At 44.5% G+C, this 19,938-nt stretch overlaps 1 protein-coding gene across 1 annotated transcript in view; it reads left to right on the top strand.

The window, feature by feature from the left end:
• The window catches only part of CBX5 (chromobox 5), a 43,681-nt gene that overhangs the window by 9,539 nt on the left and 14,204 nt on the right, over nt 1–19,938 (top strand). The window contains exon 3 of the mRNA XM_040340744.1: nt 16,554–16,716. Coding sequence (XP_040196678.1) covers nt 16,554–16,716 — 163 coding nt within the window. The remainder of the gene's footprint in view (nt 1–16,553; nt 16,717–19,938) is intronic.

Genomic DNA, 19,938 nt, shown 5'->3' with positions numbered 1-19,938 from the left:
TGTATACTGCTCATTCCCAATGGGACACCGCAATGTGCCTGTGCAGAGGGGCATTGCCAGCGGTATTAACCCCTTTTCAGCCGCTAGCGGGGGTTAATGCTATTCTTTCCCCAAGATTCACTCTCTCTATTTGTTCTGTTTACAGCTACAAGTGAAAGAGAATCCCAAATTTTGGTTTGTCCCCAGAACAACAATAGAGAGGAATCTTCCACTGAGAACCTTTATGACAAACTGGGTACCCTTACTTTGGAAGAATTTTCTCTAACTTCCTGTTTTGATTGTGGGACAGGAAGTGAAATGAAATCCCCCCCAATAGGATACAGATGGCATAAAACAGCTTTGAACGGGGTTAGAACTGTCCCTTATACTAGCCAAAATGAAAGAAACAAATTGCCTTTTAGTTCTACTTTAAATACCAGTTATACCTTACGTATAATATAAAGGCGAATACAGGGATTGGGCAAGCTCTTGAGTGGTGGGAGTGCTTTCTGTGTGTATTTCAAGAAGTGTGGCAGCTAAAGATTTGGTCATGTATAAGCAGATTTCTCTGGGGAATTAGAGAAATGTTCACTGTCACTGGGATCAGTAGAACGTTTGCAAATTTTCTCTAACTTGAGCGATATTGTGTTGTGTGTTTTTTATTTGAATTTTTTTTAAACTTCATTTTTATTATACATATATAAATGATAACAGTACAGTGTTTATTGTCGCAGTATGTCCCATACAAAAAGAATAGATAGATTGTACCTATATCAAACCTTGTACAGGAGAATGTAGTAATATTCTTAAAAGAATCTGATGGTCTGAAACAGTCCACGTGCTGTTATAGATCTAGGATTCCACAGAATGTTGGTATGATCTCAGATCTTAAAATACACATGTAGAAAAACCAAGTAATAAAACGATTAAACCTTAAGAATAAAAAAACTGATGTAGTGGTCTGCGAAGAAAGTCTCCACAATAAACACATTTAGTCAAAGGTTGCGTATATGATCGCAGGTCTTTGTGTTTTTCCACATACCAAAGGGAGGAAGTCCTTTGGCACCTAAATATGATACAGCATCTTAACACAGTAATACAGGGGTGCCCAACCAGTGGCCCGCGGAGCCCTCTGATGTGGCCCGCGGAGCCCTCGGATGTGGCCCACGACCTCCTGCTCTTCGATGGAATAGAATGCTGTTATTAAAGGTAAGTTTATTACTAAAATCACAGTGTGAGCATGTGTTTTGCAGGGGTTACTTGGGCTGCTTTCAAACGGATGCGCAGGTGCAGATCAGTGCACCTGCGGGTTACCTGCACTGAGGCATAGACTTCTGTTACCTGTGAGTTTGTTGAGCTTTCTGAAAGTGCACCACACCTAAAGGATATAATTAGAAGCCTACGGCAAAGTGCATCTAACCTGCAGGAAAGCCACAGGTGAACCCACGGTGCCCCTCAGGCCCCTTTCACGCGGTCAGTCTGACCCAATCGGACCCTCCATTCACCTCTATGGAGTGGCAGATCTAAATGGATTTGTGTCTATTTACAAATACCTACCTCCAATCTGATGTGCTAAAAAAATACTTGAGTGTGCTCTACAGAGTAGCGTGGGAACCTGCTCCGCTTATTGTAGCCCGTGACCGGTTACCAAGTCGCTTAAGTAGCCCCCGCTCTTCGAAAGGTTGGGCTCCCCTGCAGTAATATTTCACAGGCAGAGGGAGTGAGACTCAAAGTTCTGGCAATTTGCAAGTTCCAAATGCACCCACCCACTGTCCCCATACTTTATCAAAATTGTGAGGACTTCCCTTTGCTTCATATGTTCGTTTATAAAGCAGTAGTACCTGATTAATCAGATTCTTCCTGATATTGATGGGAACAAATCTCTCACCATAGTTTTCCTGGCAAAGAATAATAAAATACCTGAGGAATTGTTTTTGATGAGAGCGCTCCAGAACCCCCCAGTATACATATATCGGGGTGAAAGGATTGTTTTTTTTTTCTACAGAAATGGGAACAGTTAATCATTTGTTGCAAAGCACCCCTGGTGTATGCTCTCTTTATTGCTTGTGAGCACCTCTGCATTTTAGGGCTCATGCACAATGCAGCTCAAAGAAGAGGCTCCCATGGGCTTTTGAGCTCTTATTTTGTTCGCCATAGAAACTCCCCTTCATGTTAGCCAATGTGTCCATGCACACTATGGCTTTTCAGGCATTACCTCGGACAGGCAGAACCCCCAACCCCCTAGTGCTCACAAGAGCTCAAAGGTTTGTTCCAGCTTTTTGTTTTATTTATACTGTGGTTAAAAAAATACTATCTAAGTGTCTGTAAAAGCAGCTTTTTTTTTTTTTTTTTTTTTGCTGCATGAGCTGTTGTGTACCTGCACATGTAAACAAATAAAAACCCTGCACTGCATTCTAGCTCATTATGAAATACTTACCTTAGAACCAGGTGCCCATATCGCAGCCCGGTCCACACCGAGGGAGCTGACATTTTGCCCTCAACGTTTCTTCCGGGTTCGCGGCTCTGGTGCTGTGAGTGGTCAGAGCCACGATGACGTCACTCCCACGCATGCGTCTTCTTCCCGGCAAGGTCCGGACCTTCAGCCGGGCATTCACAGTGCATGTGTTGCTGACGTCGGCGGCTGCATGCAAAGTGAATATCTCCCAAGCCATACAGGGTATAGAAATAAGGGTATTCTACAACTTTAAGTTACCCTGTTAAGAGCTGGAGAAAGAAATTAACCCATACATAAAACTGCTTTATACATGCTGGCACATTTACTAAAGCTTTGCACTGTAGCAGATCTCTCCCTGTGCCTGTAAAATAGTCATCATCCACTAGTCATGTGGTTCAATCATGTGATTGATGATGAAAGGGGGATCCTTTTTTTGTGAGGGGGGGGTGTTTGGATCAGCGTTTGGGAGAAATAAAGCTATTAAGTTTTCAGAGATGGACTGACATATATGAAGCTGTTCTCCTGACAGGTTCTTGTTTCATTTTGTTCGACCCAGTGTCACTTTAAGGCTATCATAAGTGATGTGTATGGGAATACTTAGGCTTTTTCAAACTGTATTTCAGTACAAGTCTAAAATGCAAAACCTGGTCTAAAGAATCTGAAACTGATGTTGAACTGATATAGACACAGGCCCTTAGAGTGTTCATGCTGATGGGTTCTGGAAAACGTAAAAGCAATTAATCATTTCCTATTTTCCCGTGCATTAGCAAAATAGCATTACGTATACAGTACTTTTATTAACATAACATTTGAAAACCTACTTTTTCTGTAGGGAAGTGTTTGGGAGCTCACGCCCGACTGGGACATTCAATATAGGTGTAGGAGTTTTGGGCCGTTTTCCTTGGAATTTGTTCTTTTTTAAACGTTTTTTCTTTGGAGCGGAACCATTAGTAGCCCCTGGAGGGGCATCTGGGCAAAAGTGGCCAGGATCTATCTATAGGTTTTTGGATTAATGCACCTGGATGATATAAGATTACACACCCCAGTCCCAGCATTTGCAGGAGCTCCCATTGTGTTTATATAATTTAAAGTTAGGAGTGAGGCACTTTATGAAACCCTTACCTAAGTGATATAAAATACATCCCTCCCTATGGGAGATTTGGCAATTCCTTGGATGGAGTTGGGTGAAGGGGTCGTGCAGTACTCTGGGAGGAACCATTTCAATATTTATATCTCCATGCTATATATTGAGCTGGATAATCATTGTTTCTACAAATACAACAAAAGTGCAGTTTGAGTCCAATCCTGAAGAAGCTTTATAGGCGAAACTGTTGAAAATATGGACGCTACATCAATCTGTACATGAATATAGTAGTTCATCGTCATTTGGGAGTAGGTGTATACCCACAACTTTTAGAATGTTGTTATCAATAAATACTTTTCTATTCTTTTATTTTTATTTATATATATATATATATATATATTCTTCTGAGTGAAATTTTGTACTTAGCACCCTTAAAATCCCAAATCCTGTACATTCATTATTTTCCGATTCAGGGATGTTGGTGCCTTATCATTTATGATCAATATCATGCTGGTTTCTGCTCACTTCCATTGACTACTTTTTCTGTAATTACGTTTCTTTTTTTTTTCTTTGTGCGTTTTTCACATGCACACAAATATATCTGCAGTTTAAATTGTGTTTGCAATAGTGTTGTCCTGATACCGATACTGAGCATTTGCGCAAGTACTTGTACTCACGCAAATGCTCCCGATGCTTCACTGATACTTTTTTTTCATCCGAGAGGGGGCGGAGAGCGGGCATGGAGCAGTCCTCGGGTATGTCACTAATGGAGGAGAGCTGCTCCAAAGAGAAAACCCTCCCCTCCATTTTTATATAAGTATTATAGTTTATTTTTTAAAAAGATCCCACTACCAAGCATGGTAAACACATTCAAATACAGTTTTCTGCAAAAATCCAGAGCGGCTCCCTAATCTTTGATGGCTTATTATGGCCCCCACGATCTTGCACTCCTATAGAGTTCATTGGACTATATATGCACAGTAGTCCTGGTTTGGGAGGCCTCCTAAATGTCTATTAATGCACATACGTAAAAAAGATAAAATAAAAATGGTGCAGTCAGTTGAATCACAATAAGAGATCTATGTAAAAGATTAGTTTATTTTAAGAACAAAGTTGTACAACTGGTTACAGCTTTGTGGATTGCCTTTAATCAGATAAGGGTGGTGGACGAATGTAAAATTTGTCACATGGTTTTGTGTATTGGAATATACGGGTATAGTGAATACAGCTCAGATTCGGCTTTTAGACTGGAAATGTATTGGCATTGTGTTAGCATTGTGCTTGTATTTATTTACAAATCAGCCACACCTTTTGCTGTGCAAATGCGGGCAACTCCCATCTGTTGAAATACAATGGTACGTAGCCAGGAATTTGCCACTAAAGCTAGCCATACAGTAATCATTTTTTTGTTCAACCAGCATACAGCCACACATTTGACGTAGATGGGGGAAATCACTCCCACTGTGCTATTGTGTTCTGATGGCAGGGAGCACTGATTGTTTGGGGGGAAAAAACCCACAGGCTGGTTGTACAGAAGGCAATCGGTAGATCATCTTCTGCCTATACACGGATCAAAAGTCGGCTGCTTTTGATCCATGTATGGCCACACTAAAGCTTGCCATGCATGGCTTCGTTTTTTTTTTTTATTCAGTCAGCGAGCTGTACAAAAACTCGACCAATTCCGCCATCCACACATTTGAGGTGGATGCGGCAATCCTGCACGCTGTGCCATCATATCAAAATTCCCTCCTGAAATTTTGATCCACTGATGGCCAGCTTTAACCTGTTCGGCTCCAGAGCAATTTTCTTTTCTTTTTCGCATACATGTAAAAATTAAACCCCCAGCACATTATATATTTTCTTAAATCAGAGGCCCTGTAGAATAAAAAGGTGATAGTTGCAAATTTTTGAGTCATATTTGCGCCACTGTTTATTAAACACAAATTTTCAGGAAAAAATATAATAAAATGAATTTTAGTAAAACCACACCATATAATACCCAATTTTGGTTAAAATATTAAAGCGGATCTCCACTCTAAAGTGAAGTCCCGCTGATCGGAACCCTCCCTCCCTCCGGTGTCGCATTTGACACCTTTCAGGGGGGAGGGGGGTGCAGATACCTGTCTACAGACAGGTATCTGCACCCACTTCCGGCCCTACGATGCAGGCAAAAGACGGGTTTTTTCCTTACTTCCCGTCCGTCCCCCGTTGTATGCTGGGAACACTCGGCTCCCAGCACACAGGGGGAGCCAATCGGCGGGCGCAGCGCGACTCGCGCATGCGCCGTAGGGAACCGGGCAGTGAAGCCGGTGCGCTTCACTTCCTGGTTCCCTCACCGTGGATGGAGGGGGGAGCAGCAGGGTGACGAGCGATCGCTCGTCATCTGCTGCGGACGGCGCTGGACTCCAGGACAGGTAAGTGTCCTTATATTAAAAGTCAGCAGCTGCAGTATTTGTAGCTGCTGGCTTTTAATATATTTTTTTAGTGGCACATCCGCTTTAATGATAAGGTTGCATTGAGTAAACAGATACCAAACATTCCATGTCTTAAAATTGTGTGTGCCCGTGATATCACCAAAAATGATGGTGCCCAAAAATCCCCATAGGTGACGCTTTAAAAGCCTTTACAGCTCATCAGTTTAGAGTTGGCTAGTAGCTCTTGTGCTAAAATTATTATTCTCACTCTGATGTTTGCAGGTATATATGTCACACATATGGTGCGATTGCAGTTTGCATGCACACCCTGGGCTTGCGTTTGCACAAGTGCGCAGCCGGCTGTGTGAAAGTGATCAGCAACTATGGAGCTGCCACATAGCTTTTGCTTTGAAGCTGGTCGCTGGCTGAACAAAACCTGTACAAGCTGATGGCTGCTGCTGCAGCCATCAGCTTGTGATTAAAGTGATTGTAAAGCCTCTTGTTATTTAAAGAAAAAAATGTCATCCTTGCCTGCTCTATTGCAGTGGATTTGCACAGGGCAGCCTGGATCCTCCTCTTCTTGGGTCCCTCTTCGATGCTCCTGCCCCTTTCTTGCTGTCGAATGCCCCCACAGCTATCAGCTTGCTATGAGGGCACCCGAGCCGAGCTGCAGCTCCTCAGACACAGAGCTGCAGTTCGGCCCTCCCCCCTATCTCTCTCCTGTTTGGCTTACTGACTTCAATTGACAGCAACTGCTGCTGTGTCTCAGCTAATCAGGAGGGAGAGTTCCGGACAGCCACGGGGGTCGTGGATAGAGATGGGGCTCAGCTAAGTAATGGGGGGCTAAGGGTCGGCTGCTGCACACAGAAGGCTTTTTATCTTAATGCATAGAATGCATTAATATAGAGTTCCGCCCCCAAAATATTAAAAGTCAGCAGCTACAAATACTGCAGCTAATGACTTTTAAAATAAGGAAACTTACCTGTCCAGGGCGCCCGCAGTGTCCTCACCTGAAGCCGACCCGACCAACGGCTCCCTGTGGACGGCATCTTAAGTAAGCCTAGTGGCTTCACAGCCTGTTGCCCTACTGCGTATGCGCGAGTCGCACTGCACATTATGACCTGTTCTTTGGGACCTGCGTGTCTTCCAGGAGACAGCAGGGAGGACGGAGCAGATGCAGGACATGGCGTAGATCACCGTGGATATTGCAGCGATCTTTTGCCGGAAGTGGGAGCAAATATCTTCTCCCCCCCTGAAAAGTGCCAAAGAGCTTAATTGGATATAGGATAATTTCACCTTTAGTAACCTGTTCATTGTTAGACCCCTATTCACCCTGACCCGATCCCCCATTGTGACAGGAGGAAGGGGATCCTTTCCCTGCATTCGCTGTCATTTTCTAAAAACAGCATGGCTGTGTGGGGCTCCGCCCACACAGCCGCCTCATTCATTCAGAGTTTTATGAATGAATGAACTACAAGTATCTCCCACTGTGGTAGACAGCCAGTGTCACTATCAGGAAGCTGGTATGACACGTAGCCCCCCTAAAAGTATGATAATTGATGAAAGAAGTATTCTTTAAATAAAAGATAATTTTATAAACTTTTAAAACTATAAGGCTCCATCCAACCTTAATGTGCAACTTTGGCTTTGACCAGTGATAATGGAAAACTGTTTCATTATATAAAATTCAGGTACAATTGTCATGCACCTATTGAGGGTTACAATTGAAGTATATGGCCCTCCAAGTTGCATGAAAGGTGGACCAAAGTAGTGCATGAACTACTTTGAAGTTGCTGCAACTTTGTCGCACATGTATTGTTATCATTGGCAAGCATGGGGACCGACTTGTCATGCATCTTTGATGTCCAAAATTGCATGACAAGTCGCACAAGTGTAAAAAGAGCCTTAGGCACCACTTGGGGCTTATTAACACCAAGTTTGTTGGGATCGCACTGGACAGCCCTGCACAGTGCACTCCCAATGCAAGACAAGTCCCTATTGGGCCAATTTACACCTCCACGTTGCAGTCGCAATGCACTCTGGTACCTGTGGTTTGTGATCATGAGTTTTTTGTAGAAGTGCAAGTGTTCCTCTCTTCTCGAAAGTCTGAGGCCCTGTACTCACGACCAAACATGTCTGCTGAAACTGGTCCGCGGACCAGTTTCAGCAGACATGTTTGGCCGTGTGTAGGCCCGGGTGGATCGGACAGGTTTCCAGCGGACAACTGTTTCCTGGACTTGCTTTAAAACAGTCCGCTGGAAACCTGTCCGCCCGGACATGTACGGTCGTCTGTACAGACCTACCGTACATGTCCTGCCGCCCGCCATCCCTCGCATGCGTCGAATGACTTCGACGCATGCGTGGAAGCATTTTAAAGGCAGGCCGCCCACGTTGCCGGGTCATTGTCGCGGCGACACCGCGTCATCGACACCGCGGACACGCCCCGCGTATTGTTTACGCGCGGACCTCTGTTCGATGGTGTGTACAGCCATCGAACAGCAATCCCCGGGCAGACATGTCCGATGAAAACGGTCCGCGGACCGGTTTCATCGGACATGTATGCTCGTGAGTACTCGGCCTAAGGCCTCGTACACACGAACGAACGTGTCTGCTAAAACTGGTCCGCAGACCAGTTTCAGCGGACATGTTCGGTCGTCTGTACGTCCGACCGGACAATTTTGCGGCGGATCGGACAGGTTTCCAGCGGACAAATATTTCTTAGCATGCTAAGAAACATGTCCGCTGGAAGCCTGTCCGTCGGACATGTTCGGTCGTCTGTACGACTTACTGGACATGTCCGCTTGGCCGAAAGCCCTCGCATGCGTCAAAGTAATTTGACGCATGCGTGGAAGCATTGCCCTTCCAGGGTCGCGCACGTCACCGCGTATCCTGTCCGTGGGGATTTTGGTTTGATGGTGTGTACAACCATCAGACCAAAATCCGGCAGCGGACATGTCCAATGAAAACGGTCCGGCGGACCGTTTTCATCAGACTGTCCGCTCGTCTGTACGGGGCCTTAGTCTGTTCTACAGACCATTTGAAGCACAGCCCTGTTCAGTGTTAAAGGCAAAGTTCATCTTTTAAAAAAATGACTGTTCAGTCAAGACCTCAGTAGTGTAAAATACATTGTCCAACTTAGAAAGATGAAGTTTCGTTTTTGATGACATAGGCCTCGTACACACGATAGGTTAACCAGAGGACAACAGTCTGAAGGACCGTTGTCCTAGGTTAACCTATGAAGCTGACTGATGGTCCGTCGTGCCTACACACCATCAGTTAAAAAAACGATCGTGTCAGAACGCGGTGACGTAAAACACAACGACGTGCTAAAAAAAACGAAGTTCAATGCTTCCAAGCATGCGTCGACTTGATTCTGAGCATGCGTGGGTTTTTAACCAATGGACGTGCCTACTAACGATCGTTTTTTTCCATCGGTTAGGATTCCATAGGTTAATTTTAAAGCAAGTTGGCTTTTTTTTAACCTATGGTTAAATAACCTATGGGGCCCACACACGATCGGTTTTGACCGATGAAAACGGTCCATCAGACCATTGTCCTCTGGTTAACCTATCGTGTGTACGAGGCCATAGCTGTAGGCTCATCTTTGCTAAGCCTAGTCCTAAATTTACCATCCTGGCAGATCCACCCTGTCCTGGCATTAAAACTGGAACACCTTGCCAGTTGAGCGCTCCGCCAGCATACCAGGAACCAGTTCTCTCCTTTGTTCACAAACCTACACATGCACAGTGCGTTCTCCCTTTCATTCAAGGTGCACCCAATTTCAGAATTCATTTTAATTTAGAAATAGGATTTTTGATGCTGTGCCAAAAAAAAAAACATATTTGTATTTTAAAAAGGATATGCATGCGACCATAAATCTCAAGCTATTTCTTAGGACCACTCGTGCGAAGGGGGCATATCAGGTCCGCCTGTCAGTTTTTCAGGTTGATCTGATGAGAAGCTCCATGTTGGTCTATGGGTGTCCAGATGTAAGTGGCCTAGCATCCCTTTACACCCAATTACCTCAGAGACCGGTCGGGTAAAAAGAAACATGGGATCGGTATAAGTCCTTTTCTGGAGATCTAATATGGGTCTGGAAATCGCTGGTATTTATATGCAGGAAAAAATAAAGATTAAGGCACACGGATGTCACATAATGTACAGCTCTGATTCAGTATGGGATCTCATCACAGATTTCCTTATTGAACTGGAGACCTGAAAAGGGCCTTCAAATATAACATTTTCATTGCATTGTACAGAGATTTTTCCTCCTCTTATATGTAGTCTGGCAGTGGGGCTCGGAGCTATGTCACAGACTGGAAGCGGCTTTATAGATTGAATCCAGCTTGTCCCTCCAGTGCAGGCACAATCACACCAAAGTCCAGCATCCATAGCAACCAATGATGATCAGTATATTTTCACAAAGAATCTAGTGCTATTAAATCAATCCCAATTGGCTATTTATTTATTTTTCTCAATTTTCAAAATTCGCAGTCTGCTACCTTCATAAATGTCTCCAATTTAAATAGAATTTTTTTTTGGTCATCTACCAAAATATTAATGTGATATAAAATTGTATCTTGCATGTACTAAATTGCAATAAGTAAATAGATTGCAGCAAGTCCCAGAAGCACAATAATGGCTGTGGAAATTAGCATTTTTTTTTGTTTTGTATCCATCGTGCTTGTTGCAACACCTACAAGTATGTGCACTCTGAGATTTAAAACCACACACAACAGAACCGCAGCAACCAAAATGGCAACTTTCACGTACACATGTGAACCTAGAACCAGACTACAGATCTGTAGCTCTTCTGTGCTCAACAGAGGCTGTATCTGATTTCCTCTCCCACCCCTCCCCCGCAGTCTGTGGGGGAAGGGACGCCAACCTCCCTTTCTCCTATCCATTTTCCAGGCTTCTTTCTTGCCAGATGGAGGTAACACACATTTAACCCTTTGGCAGAGAAATGTGCAGTTAAATGGCCAACAATGAGAAATGAGCCTAGGCTTACAGCTGTGGTTTAACTTTGACGATGTGCTGGGTTATAACAGGCAAAGTTCATTATTTCAAGCGGTCATTTATATCTATTTCAAGTTGCTTATGTTTTTACTGACGTCGGTTCTTTCGCTTATAAAATATAATCTATGATACACAGAATTGTGTAGATGTATTGTTAAACCTCAGAATTTGTAGTACAATAGATCAGGTTATAGTATAATAAAAGCTAGCCCAGGTTACCGAGGACTACACACAGATAAAGGAACTGCAGCATTACTTTTGTCTGCACCAGACAGCTGTCTGCATAATGCAGCACAGAGGAGCTCAGAACAGCAGGAGGATTGTTAGTGATGACATCATATGTGGATGTAAGGTGACTGCTTATGGTTGTGTGTGGTCAGCTAAAGGAGAAAGTAAAAAGTAGGTAGTCATTTTCTTTTTGTTTTTATGAAATAAATATTATGGATGTAAAAAAAGTGTCCTTTCATCACAGCAGGAAATCCTTTAACAATTAAAGCCCACGTCCAGATTTTCTTGGAAATCCACCATCCTCTTCAGAGTACAACACCACATGGCTTTAGCACAGGTGTCAAACGCAAGGCCCACGGGCCGGATCCGGCCCTCCAAGCCTTTTCATGTGGCCCACGCCCCGTCTCTGCCCCCACCTGGTCTCAGCAGAGAGGACAGGTCTCCTCCACCAGATCCTGTACTTCTCTGTCCAGCCCTCCTGGCAGCAGCACAAGGCAAGGGTGTGTACTGATGTAAGGGATAGTGGGTGGGGGGGATGCTCGACTGTTGATGGTGGGGAGGGCCCTTGGCATCTGATGTAAGGGGGGTGAGGCGCTGTTAGAACCGGCCCTTTGAGGGCAACCATAAAGAGGATGTAAACCCTGAGATGAAAGAAAAATCCTGGATCGCCGCACTCCTCAAAAAAGGATGTCTTTATTCAAAACATGAAAAAACAACAAAAATTCAAATGGAAAAAACAGCCAAAATTCATGCAGTAAACCCTCTCTTAAAAAAAAGGCATAATGGGCTAGTATGCATAGCATACCAGTTCATTATGAATTACTTACATGAGCTTGAAGCCCCCGCAGCGGTCCTGGGTGACCACCTTCGTCGCCGCCGTGATACCCGGTGTGACTTCCGGGCATCGCTGCTCCGGCGCTGTGACTGGCCAGAGCAGCGATGTCACTCCTGCACGGGTGCCGCCACTAACGGCATGATCACCGTTAGAAGCGCCACACTCAGTGCGCCTGCGCCCAATGTCTACGGCGCATGCGCCGTAGACCCCGGTGCCGGTATTTTCTGCAAATATCTCCTTAACCTTTTAGGTTTGGGAGATATTTGTTGCACCTACAGGTAAAGCTTACCTGTAGGTTAAAGTGGTTGTAATAGGTTTACCACTTTAAGAATGCTGATGTGGCCCGCACGAGAATGGAGTTTGACACCCCTGCTTTGGCACATTCCCAGCAGCATGCTCTTTGGTGCACCCTCTTTGGGGGGGTTGGGGGGTGTCATTACAACTGGACTGGGACTGGATCACAGAGGTGTAAAGCCTAGTACACATGGACCAAATTCAATAGAAACTGGCCAACATTCGGCCTGTATGTACGACAGCTGGCTTCTGTTGAAGAGGAATGACAAAAAAAGATCTGCACACCGGCATTCGTTCAGCGCTCTCAGCCAATGGCTGTCCCGCTGCCAGAACATAATAGCTCAGCAGGGGAAATCAATGTACTAACATTAGATCGTTAGTACATGGGCTCCCCCTGAGCACTTCAGTTTTTTTTATGTTCAGCCCGCTCAGTGTGTACTAAACTTTAGTCTGAGGGCAGCCATACATGGATCGAAATGGTCCCTGCTGAACCAGCCAAATTTAAATCCATGTATGGGCAGGCTGGTTGCACACAAGTCAATCTATTGATTGACTTGTGTACAACCAGCCTGTTGGTTTTAGGATGAATGATGAGTGTTCTCCCGACATCAGAATACAATCGCACAACGGGAACGATTCCTCTACATTAAATGTGTGGATGGGGGAATCGGAGTATGGCCAGCCTGGGGAGGAAAGTGTCAAAAATGGGGTGTTTTTCGGTGCAAACTCAATTTAATTATTTTTTTCATTCCTTTATTTAACAAAAAGTTGTGCATGATAATGTTAGAGGTAGTTAAGTATCAAAATTGGTGACTAAACAAGGAAAACATTGTAGAAACAGTGAGCACACAAGATATAACAGAATGCAGATCATTTAATAGAGCGGAACTTTACCCATAACAAATTGATAAATAATTATGTTCTTTAGCACGGATCATACAGTCCACATTAATAATTATGCTACCAAAATTTGTGTGTGCTGTAAATTGTCTCCAGCATTTTTCCTGTTTCTTCTTGCTGGAGTCTGCCATTTTGTTGAAGCTCAGGGCCCCAGCTGTAAATCATAAAGCGGAACTAAACCCATTAATAATAAAAAAAAAAACACACTTAGGGCTCTTTCACACGGGCGGGACCGTTCAGGTCCGCCTGACAGTTTTTTTAGGCGGACCTGAACGGGTGCTCTGTGCTCCTCTATGGAGCCACGGATGTCAGCGGTGACATGCCCGCTGACATCCGATCCGCCAAAGTGTGACGGAGGAAAAACCTACTTTTCCATCCTTCTATCGGATCGGGTGAACACGGACAGACGATCCGTGTTCATCCGATCCCCCCCATAGGGGAGAGCGGAGAAAAGACAGGGCGGTCCCTGCACAGTGTGCGGGGACCGCCCTGTCATCCGCCAGCTCAGCGGGGATCAACGGAGCGATCCCTGCTGAGCAAGCGGAGGTTCACGGGATTGCTAACTGTCACATTTGCTTGTGTCCTCAACCAACTGTCAAACCATTGAATGGCTGGTGTCCTAACTGATCACATGTCAGTTGTAGATTAGACAGAATCAGGCTACTTTCAAACCGAGGTGCTTTACGGGCGCAATAGCGCCCGTAAAGCACCTCTCCTGTCACTTCAGTGTGAAAGCCAGAGGGATTTCACACTGAAGCGATGCGCTTGTGGACGTTAAAAAAAGTAATACAAGCAGCTTCTTTGCAGCGCTTTAGGAGCGGTGTATATACCTCTCCTAAAGTGCCCCTGCCCATTGAAAAATAGCGGCGCTTCACCGGCAACGCCCCAGTGTGAAAGTGCCCTTAAGGATAGGAGAGTTTAATTCTGCTTTACGGCTGTCGGGGTTCTACAAACTCAACCGTTCCTAAAAAATACAGAGAAGCTGAGCATGTGCAGAGCAGAGTGAGACAGTGTAGTATTACTGGATTTGAAACGGTGTAGACCAGGGGTAGGCAACCACCGGCACTGGTGCCGCATGCGCCACTTGAAGCCTCTTTTACCAGCACCTGACTCTTTTCCCATCAGCAGAGAAGCACAGGGAAGTGTCAGTGAGACACTAATGCAATCCAATTTCAGAATTTCCCCATGCCCCACCTGCACTGAGGGGAATGCACTGTACTCACACACATTGTATAAGATGGGAAACATTGTTTGTCCTTATTAAAAGTCAGCAGCTACAGTTTTTGTAGCTGCTGACTTTAAAAAAAAAAAAAAAAAAATTGCTGGTGGAACTTCGCTTTAACCACTTAAGGACCGCCTCCTGCACATTTACGTCAGCAGAATGGCACGGCTGGGCACGTACAGGTACGTCCTGTGCTAGTACCCAGCCGTGGGTCGCGGGACCTGCGGACCCGATCGCTGCTGGAGTCCCACGATCGGTCCCCGGAGCTGAAGAACGGGGAGAGCTGTGTGTAAACACAGCTTCCCCGTTCTTCACTGTGGCGGTGTCATCGATCGTGTGATCTCTTTTATAGGGATCCACAATCGATGACGTCACACCTACAGCCACACCCCCCTACAGTTGTAAACACACATGAGGTCACACATAACCCCATCAGCGACCCCTTGTGGTTAACTCTCAAACTGCAATTGTCATTTTCACAGTAAACAATGCATTTTAAATGCATTTTTTGCTGTGAAAATGACAATGGTCCCAAAAATGTGTCAAAATTGTCGGAAGTGTCCGCCATAGTGTCGCAGTCATGAAAAAAATCGCTGATCGTCGCCATTAGTAGTAAAAAAAAAAATTTAATAAAACTATCCCCTATTTTGTAAACGCTATAAATTTTGCGCAAACCAACCGATAAACGCTTATTTTGATTTTTTTTTTTTTACCAAAAATAGGTAGAAGAATACATATCGGCCTAAACTGAGGACATTTTTTTTTTATATATATATTTTTGGGGGATATTTATTATAGCAAAAAGTTGTCGCTCTATTTTTGTTTATAGCGCAAAAAATAAAAACCGCAGAGGTGATCAAATACCACCAAAAGAAAGCTCTTCTTTTTGTAGGAAAAAAAGGACGCCAAGTTTGTTTGGGAGCCACTTCGCACGACCGCGCAATTGTCTGTTAAAGCGACGCAGTGCCTGAATTGCAAAACCTGGCCGGGTCCTTTAGCTGCATTTTGGTCCGGGTCTTAAGTGGTTAAATATCTCCTAAATCGCAGAGGTTTAGGAGATATTTCCAGCACCTACAGGTAAGCCTTAATATAGGCTTACCTGTAGGTAAAAGTGGTTGTACAACCACTTTAACAGCTCTTAGGCTGGCCATCCCTGTGGTTGCAGGAAAGAAATTTGCTTTATTCCCCCATAAACACGGACAGTGTTGATGTGGGAGTCCCTCCTGCCGTACTTTTGTCTAGGACAATGTTTCTCAACTCCAGCCCTCAAGGCTTCCTAAGGCCCCTTTCACACGGGGCGGATCAGTAATGATCCGCCTCTGTAAGCTCAGCGGGGATCGCTCCGTATATCCCCGCTGAGCCGGCGGATGACAGGGCGGTCTCAGCACACTGTGCAGGGACCGCCCTGTCTTTTCTCCACTCTCCCCTATGGGGGGAGCGGATGAACACGGACCGTATGTCTGTGTTCATCCAATCCGCTCTGCAGATGGAAGAAAAAATAGGATTTTCTTCCATCTGCAAAATCGGATGTTTGCGGAGGCGGACGATTACGGGTGTCAGCGGATGTTCATCCCCTGACACCCGCAATCACATAGGGACCAATGTATGTCCCTTTTTCATCCGCAAACGGATGGATGAAAAAGCGGACATACGGTCTGCACGTGTGAAAGGGGCCTAACGGGTCATGTTTTCATTATTTAGCACAGGTGATTGGATTAGTTTCACTACCTTTAGTAATTACCACAGCCGTTTCATCTGAGGGAAATCCTGAAAACATGACCTGTTGGGGCTCCTAGAGGCCTGAAGTTGAGAAACACTGGTTTAAAAGACTGGTTATTTCTTGTGGCTATAGCAACCGCTATGTATCCAAGTTGATCAATCCATTTGGTACATTCAGCCTGCCCATTGACGGTTCGAATCTGTCGGTTCGGCAGGAATCGGCCGAGATTCGAACTCTGTATGGCTGGCCATTGTTTAGGTAACAGTAAAGCTTTTATTCTTTGGTTTTGTAAAAGGTTTCCTTTTGATATTTTTCTTCCTGCATCTGATAAAAGTAATTCATACCTTTCCATTTAAGAGGTCAATTTGGTCCTTTTTCATTGATGTGATTTTATTTTTTACAGCGGTGAGGCCGAATAGGGGTACTGCGATGGCCAAAAAGTCCAAGAAGGCATCTGATGAATCCTCTTCCTCAGAGGAAGAAGAATACACGGTAGAGAAAGTTCTTGATCGCAGAATGATGAAAGGGCAAGTGGAATTCCTACTTAAATGGAAGGGCTTTTCTGAGTAAGTAAGCATGATCAGGTGTGTTGTTATTATCTGTGGAAGGCCTTTTTAATGTAATTTGGAATACAAGATTGGTAATACTGACCTTTTCTACTTACCTTGTGTTTTCATATGTACAGTGCCTTGAAAAAGTGTTCGTACCCCTTAAATTTTTCCACATTTTGTCATGTTACAAGCAAAAAAGTAAATGTATTTCATTGGCATCTTATGTGATAGACCAACACCAAGTGGCACACAATTGTGAAGTGGGAGGAAAATAATGGTTTTCACAAGTAAATATCTGAAAATTGTGGTGTGCATTTGTATTCAGCCCCCTTTACTGTGATACCCCTTACTAAAATCTAGTGGAACCAATTGCCTTCAGAAGTCACCTAATTAGTAAATGGAGTCCGCCTGCATTTAATTAATCTCAGTATGAATACAGCTGTTCTGTGTAGACCTCTGGTTTGTTAGAGAACATTAGTGAGCATCATGAAGGCCAAGGAACACACCCGACAGATCAGGGAAAGTTGTGGCAAAGTTTAAAGCAGGGTTAGGTTATAAAAAAAAATCTCCCAAGCTTTGAACACCTCACAGAGCACTGCTCAATCCATAATCCGAAAATGGAAAGAGTATGGCACAACTGCAAACCTACCAAGACATGGCAGACCACCTAAACTGACCGGCCAGGCAAGGAGAGCGTTAATCAGAGAAGCAGTTAAGAGGCCCATGGTAACTCTGGAGGAGCTGCAAAGACCCACAGCTCAGGTGGGAGAATCAGTCTACAGGATAACTATTAGTCCTGCACGACACACATCTGCCCTTTATGGAAGAGTGGCAAGAAGAAAGACATAAGAATTCCTGTTTGCAGTTTGTCAGAAGCCATGTGAGGGACACAGCAAACATGTGGAAGAAGGTGCTCTGGTCAGATGAGACCAAAATAGCATTTTGCTTTCAGACCAAAAAGTTCTGTGTGTGACGGAAAACAAACACTGCACATTATGCTGAACACACCATCTCCAAAATGAAACATGGTGGTGGCAGCATCATGTTGTGAGGATGATTTTCTTCAGCAGGGACAGGGAAGCTGGTTAGAGTTGATGGGAAGATGGATGGAACCAAATACAGGGCAATCTTAGAAGAAAACCTGTTAATCTGCAAAAGACTTGAGATTGGGGTGGAGGTTCACCTTCCAGCAGGACAACAACCCTAAACATACAGCCTGAGCTACAATGGAATCGTTCAAATCAGTGGTCTCCAGACTGCAGCCCGGACTCCTTGCTTGCCTTTTTTCCCGCCCTTGGGGCATTATTCCTCCCTCTGATACAAGACACTATTCTGCCAACTAACATCAACAGTGGGGCAACATTTCTCCCACAGACATCAACAATGGGGAACTATTACACCCAATGATACCAACAATAGAGCATTTTTTCTTCCTCTAGTATCAAATGTGGAAATGTTTATTTCCACTAATGCCGGGAAAATTTATGCTCCAGCTGGCCGCGGTGCGGCCCCTCTAAAGTCTGAAGGACAATAAGCTGGCCCTTTGTTTTGAAAGTATAGATACCCCTGATTTAAATCAAAGCATATTCATGTGTTAGAATGGCTCAGTCAAAGTCCAGACCTAAATCCAATTGGGAATTCGTGGCAAGAATGGAAAATTGCTATTCACAGACGTTCTCCATCCAATCTGACAGAGCTTGAGCTATTTTGCAAAGAAGAATGGGCAAAAATGTCACCTTCTATAGCTGGCAGAGACATACCCAAAAATACTTGCAGCTGTAATTGCAGCTAAAATATTATTTTCCTTTCAATGAATGAATGAATGACTTGTATAGCGCAACGCATCTTTCACTTCACAATTATGTGCCACTTTGTTTTGGTCTATCACAATAAAATAAATTTCTGTTTTTAGTTGTAAAATACATATCTGTTTTTAGTTGTAACATGTAAAAATGTGGAAAATTTCAAAGGGTATGAATGCTTTTTCAAGGCACTATACTAGTATGCTATAAATTTTAAAGGGGTTGTAAAGGTTTAAAATGTGTTTTATTTTAAGTAACAAACATACCATACTTGCCTCTACTGTGCAGTTAATTTTGCACAGAGTGGCCCCGATCCTCGTCTTCTGGGGTCCCTTGGCTCCTTCCCGTAAGAGCTAACCCCCCTCTGGGAAGTGCTCTCCCAAGTGGGTTAGCTTGTGGGCGCGCTCCTGTGCGATACAGTCGGCCAAAATAGCCACCGAGTGTATCACTCGGCTCTGGCGCGCCACGTCATTGATTTGATTGACAGCAGCTGGAGCCAATGGCTGCGCTGCTATCAATAATCCAATGAAGAGTTCACAAGAGCAGGGGGAAAGCAACGCGGCATCGCACCCATGGAGATTTGGGGCTCAGGTAAGTAAAATGGGGGGGGGGGGCGCCGAAGAGTGCAAGGTGTTTTTTCACCTTAATGCAAAAAAACAGGAAGCTTTACAACTCCTTTAATTGAAATGCATTTTTTATGGCATTGGCCTGTAAACTACAGTTCTTGTAGATTTAAAGTGGACCTTCAGTCTTCTGCCCTTGTTGTTGTAACTTTTGGATAGTAAAACATTTTTCTTTATCGTACATCACGGGACACAGAGAAGCATAGTAATTACTATGTGGGTTATAGAGAGTACCTTCAGGTGTGGACACTGGCACGCCCTTAAGGCAAGAAGTTCCCTCCCCTATATAACCCCTCCCATACCGGGAGTGCCTCAGTTTTTTGCCAGTGTCTAAGGTGTTGGTCACGAGTGAACATGTGCTCCAAGGAGCTCCACTGGAGGGATCCATATTGGATGTAAAAAGCCTCCATGAAATCCGGATCCGTCCAAAGTGCTTCTGAGCCAAAGTGGACGATACCCGGGCCCCGGTTAAGAAGAACGGGGTTTGGCCTGTAATGCTTCTCTTTGAGAGCTGGATCCTGGTTATTCAGTACTTTGGTCAATTTCCTAATACCAAAAGTTTACTGACAGGGTGCGATATGGGTCCAGGGGTGTGGTGTTCCTGTCCATGGACCCCGGTCCCTGAAGGTCTATAGACGCTGCTCTCCGTGATGGGTGAAGATTGGACTGTCTGTTATGCAGAGTCCTGCAGCGTTGGATCAGGTAAGTGAAGGTGCTTCAGGACTTGGTCCTAGGAGTAACCTTCCTTTATTTGAGCCATTATGTTTGCCTAAAGCTAACTGTCTGTGCTTCTCCTATATGATCCTGTGTGT

The sequence above is a fragment of the Rana temporaria genome, chromosome 2 (genome assembly GCF_905171775.1).
Source record: "Rana temporaria chromosome 2, aRanTem1.1, whole genome shotgun sequence".
Taxonomy (NCBI): Eukaryota; Metazoa; Chordata; class Amphibia; order Anura; family Ranidae; genus Rana; species Rana temporaria.
Note: the sequence above shows the minus strand (reverse complement) of the source record. Positions and strands in the feature narration are given on the sequence as shown.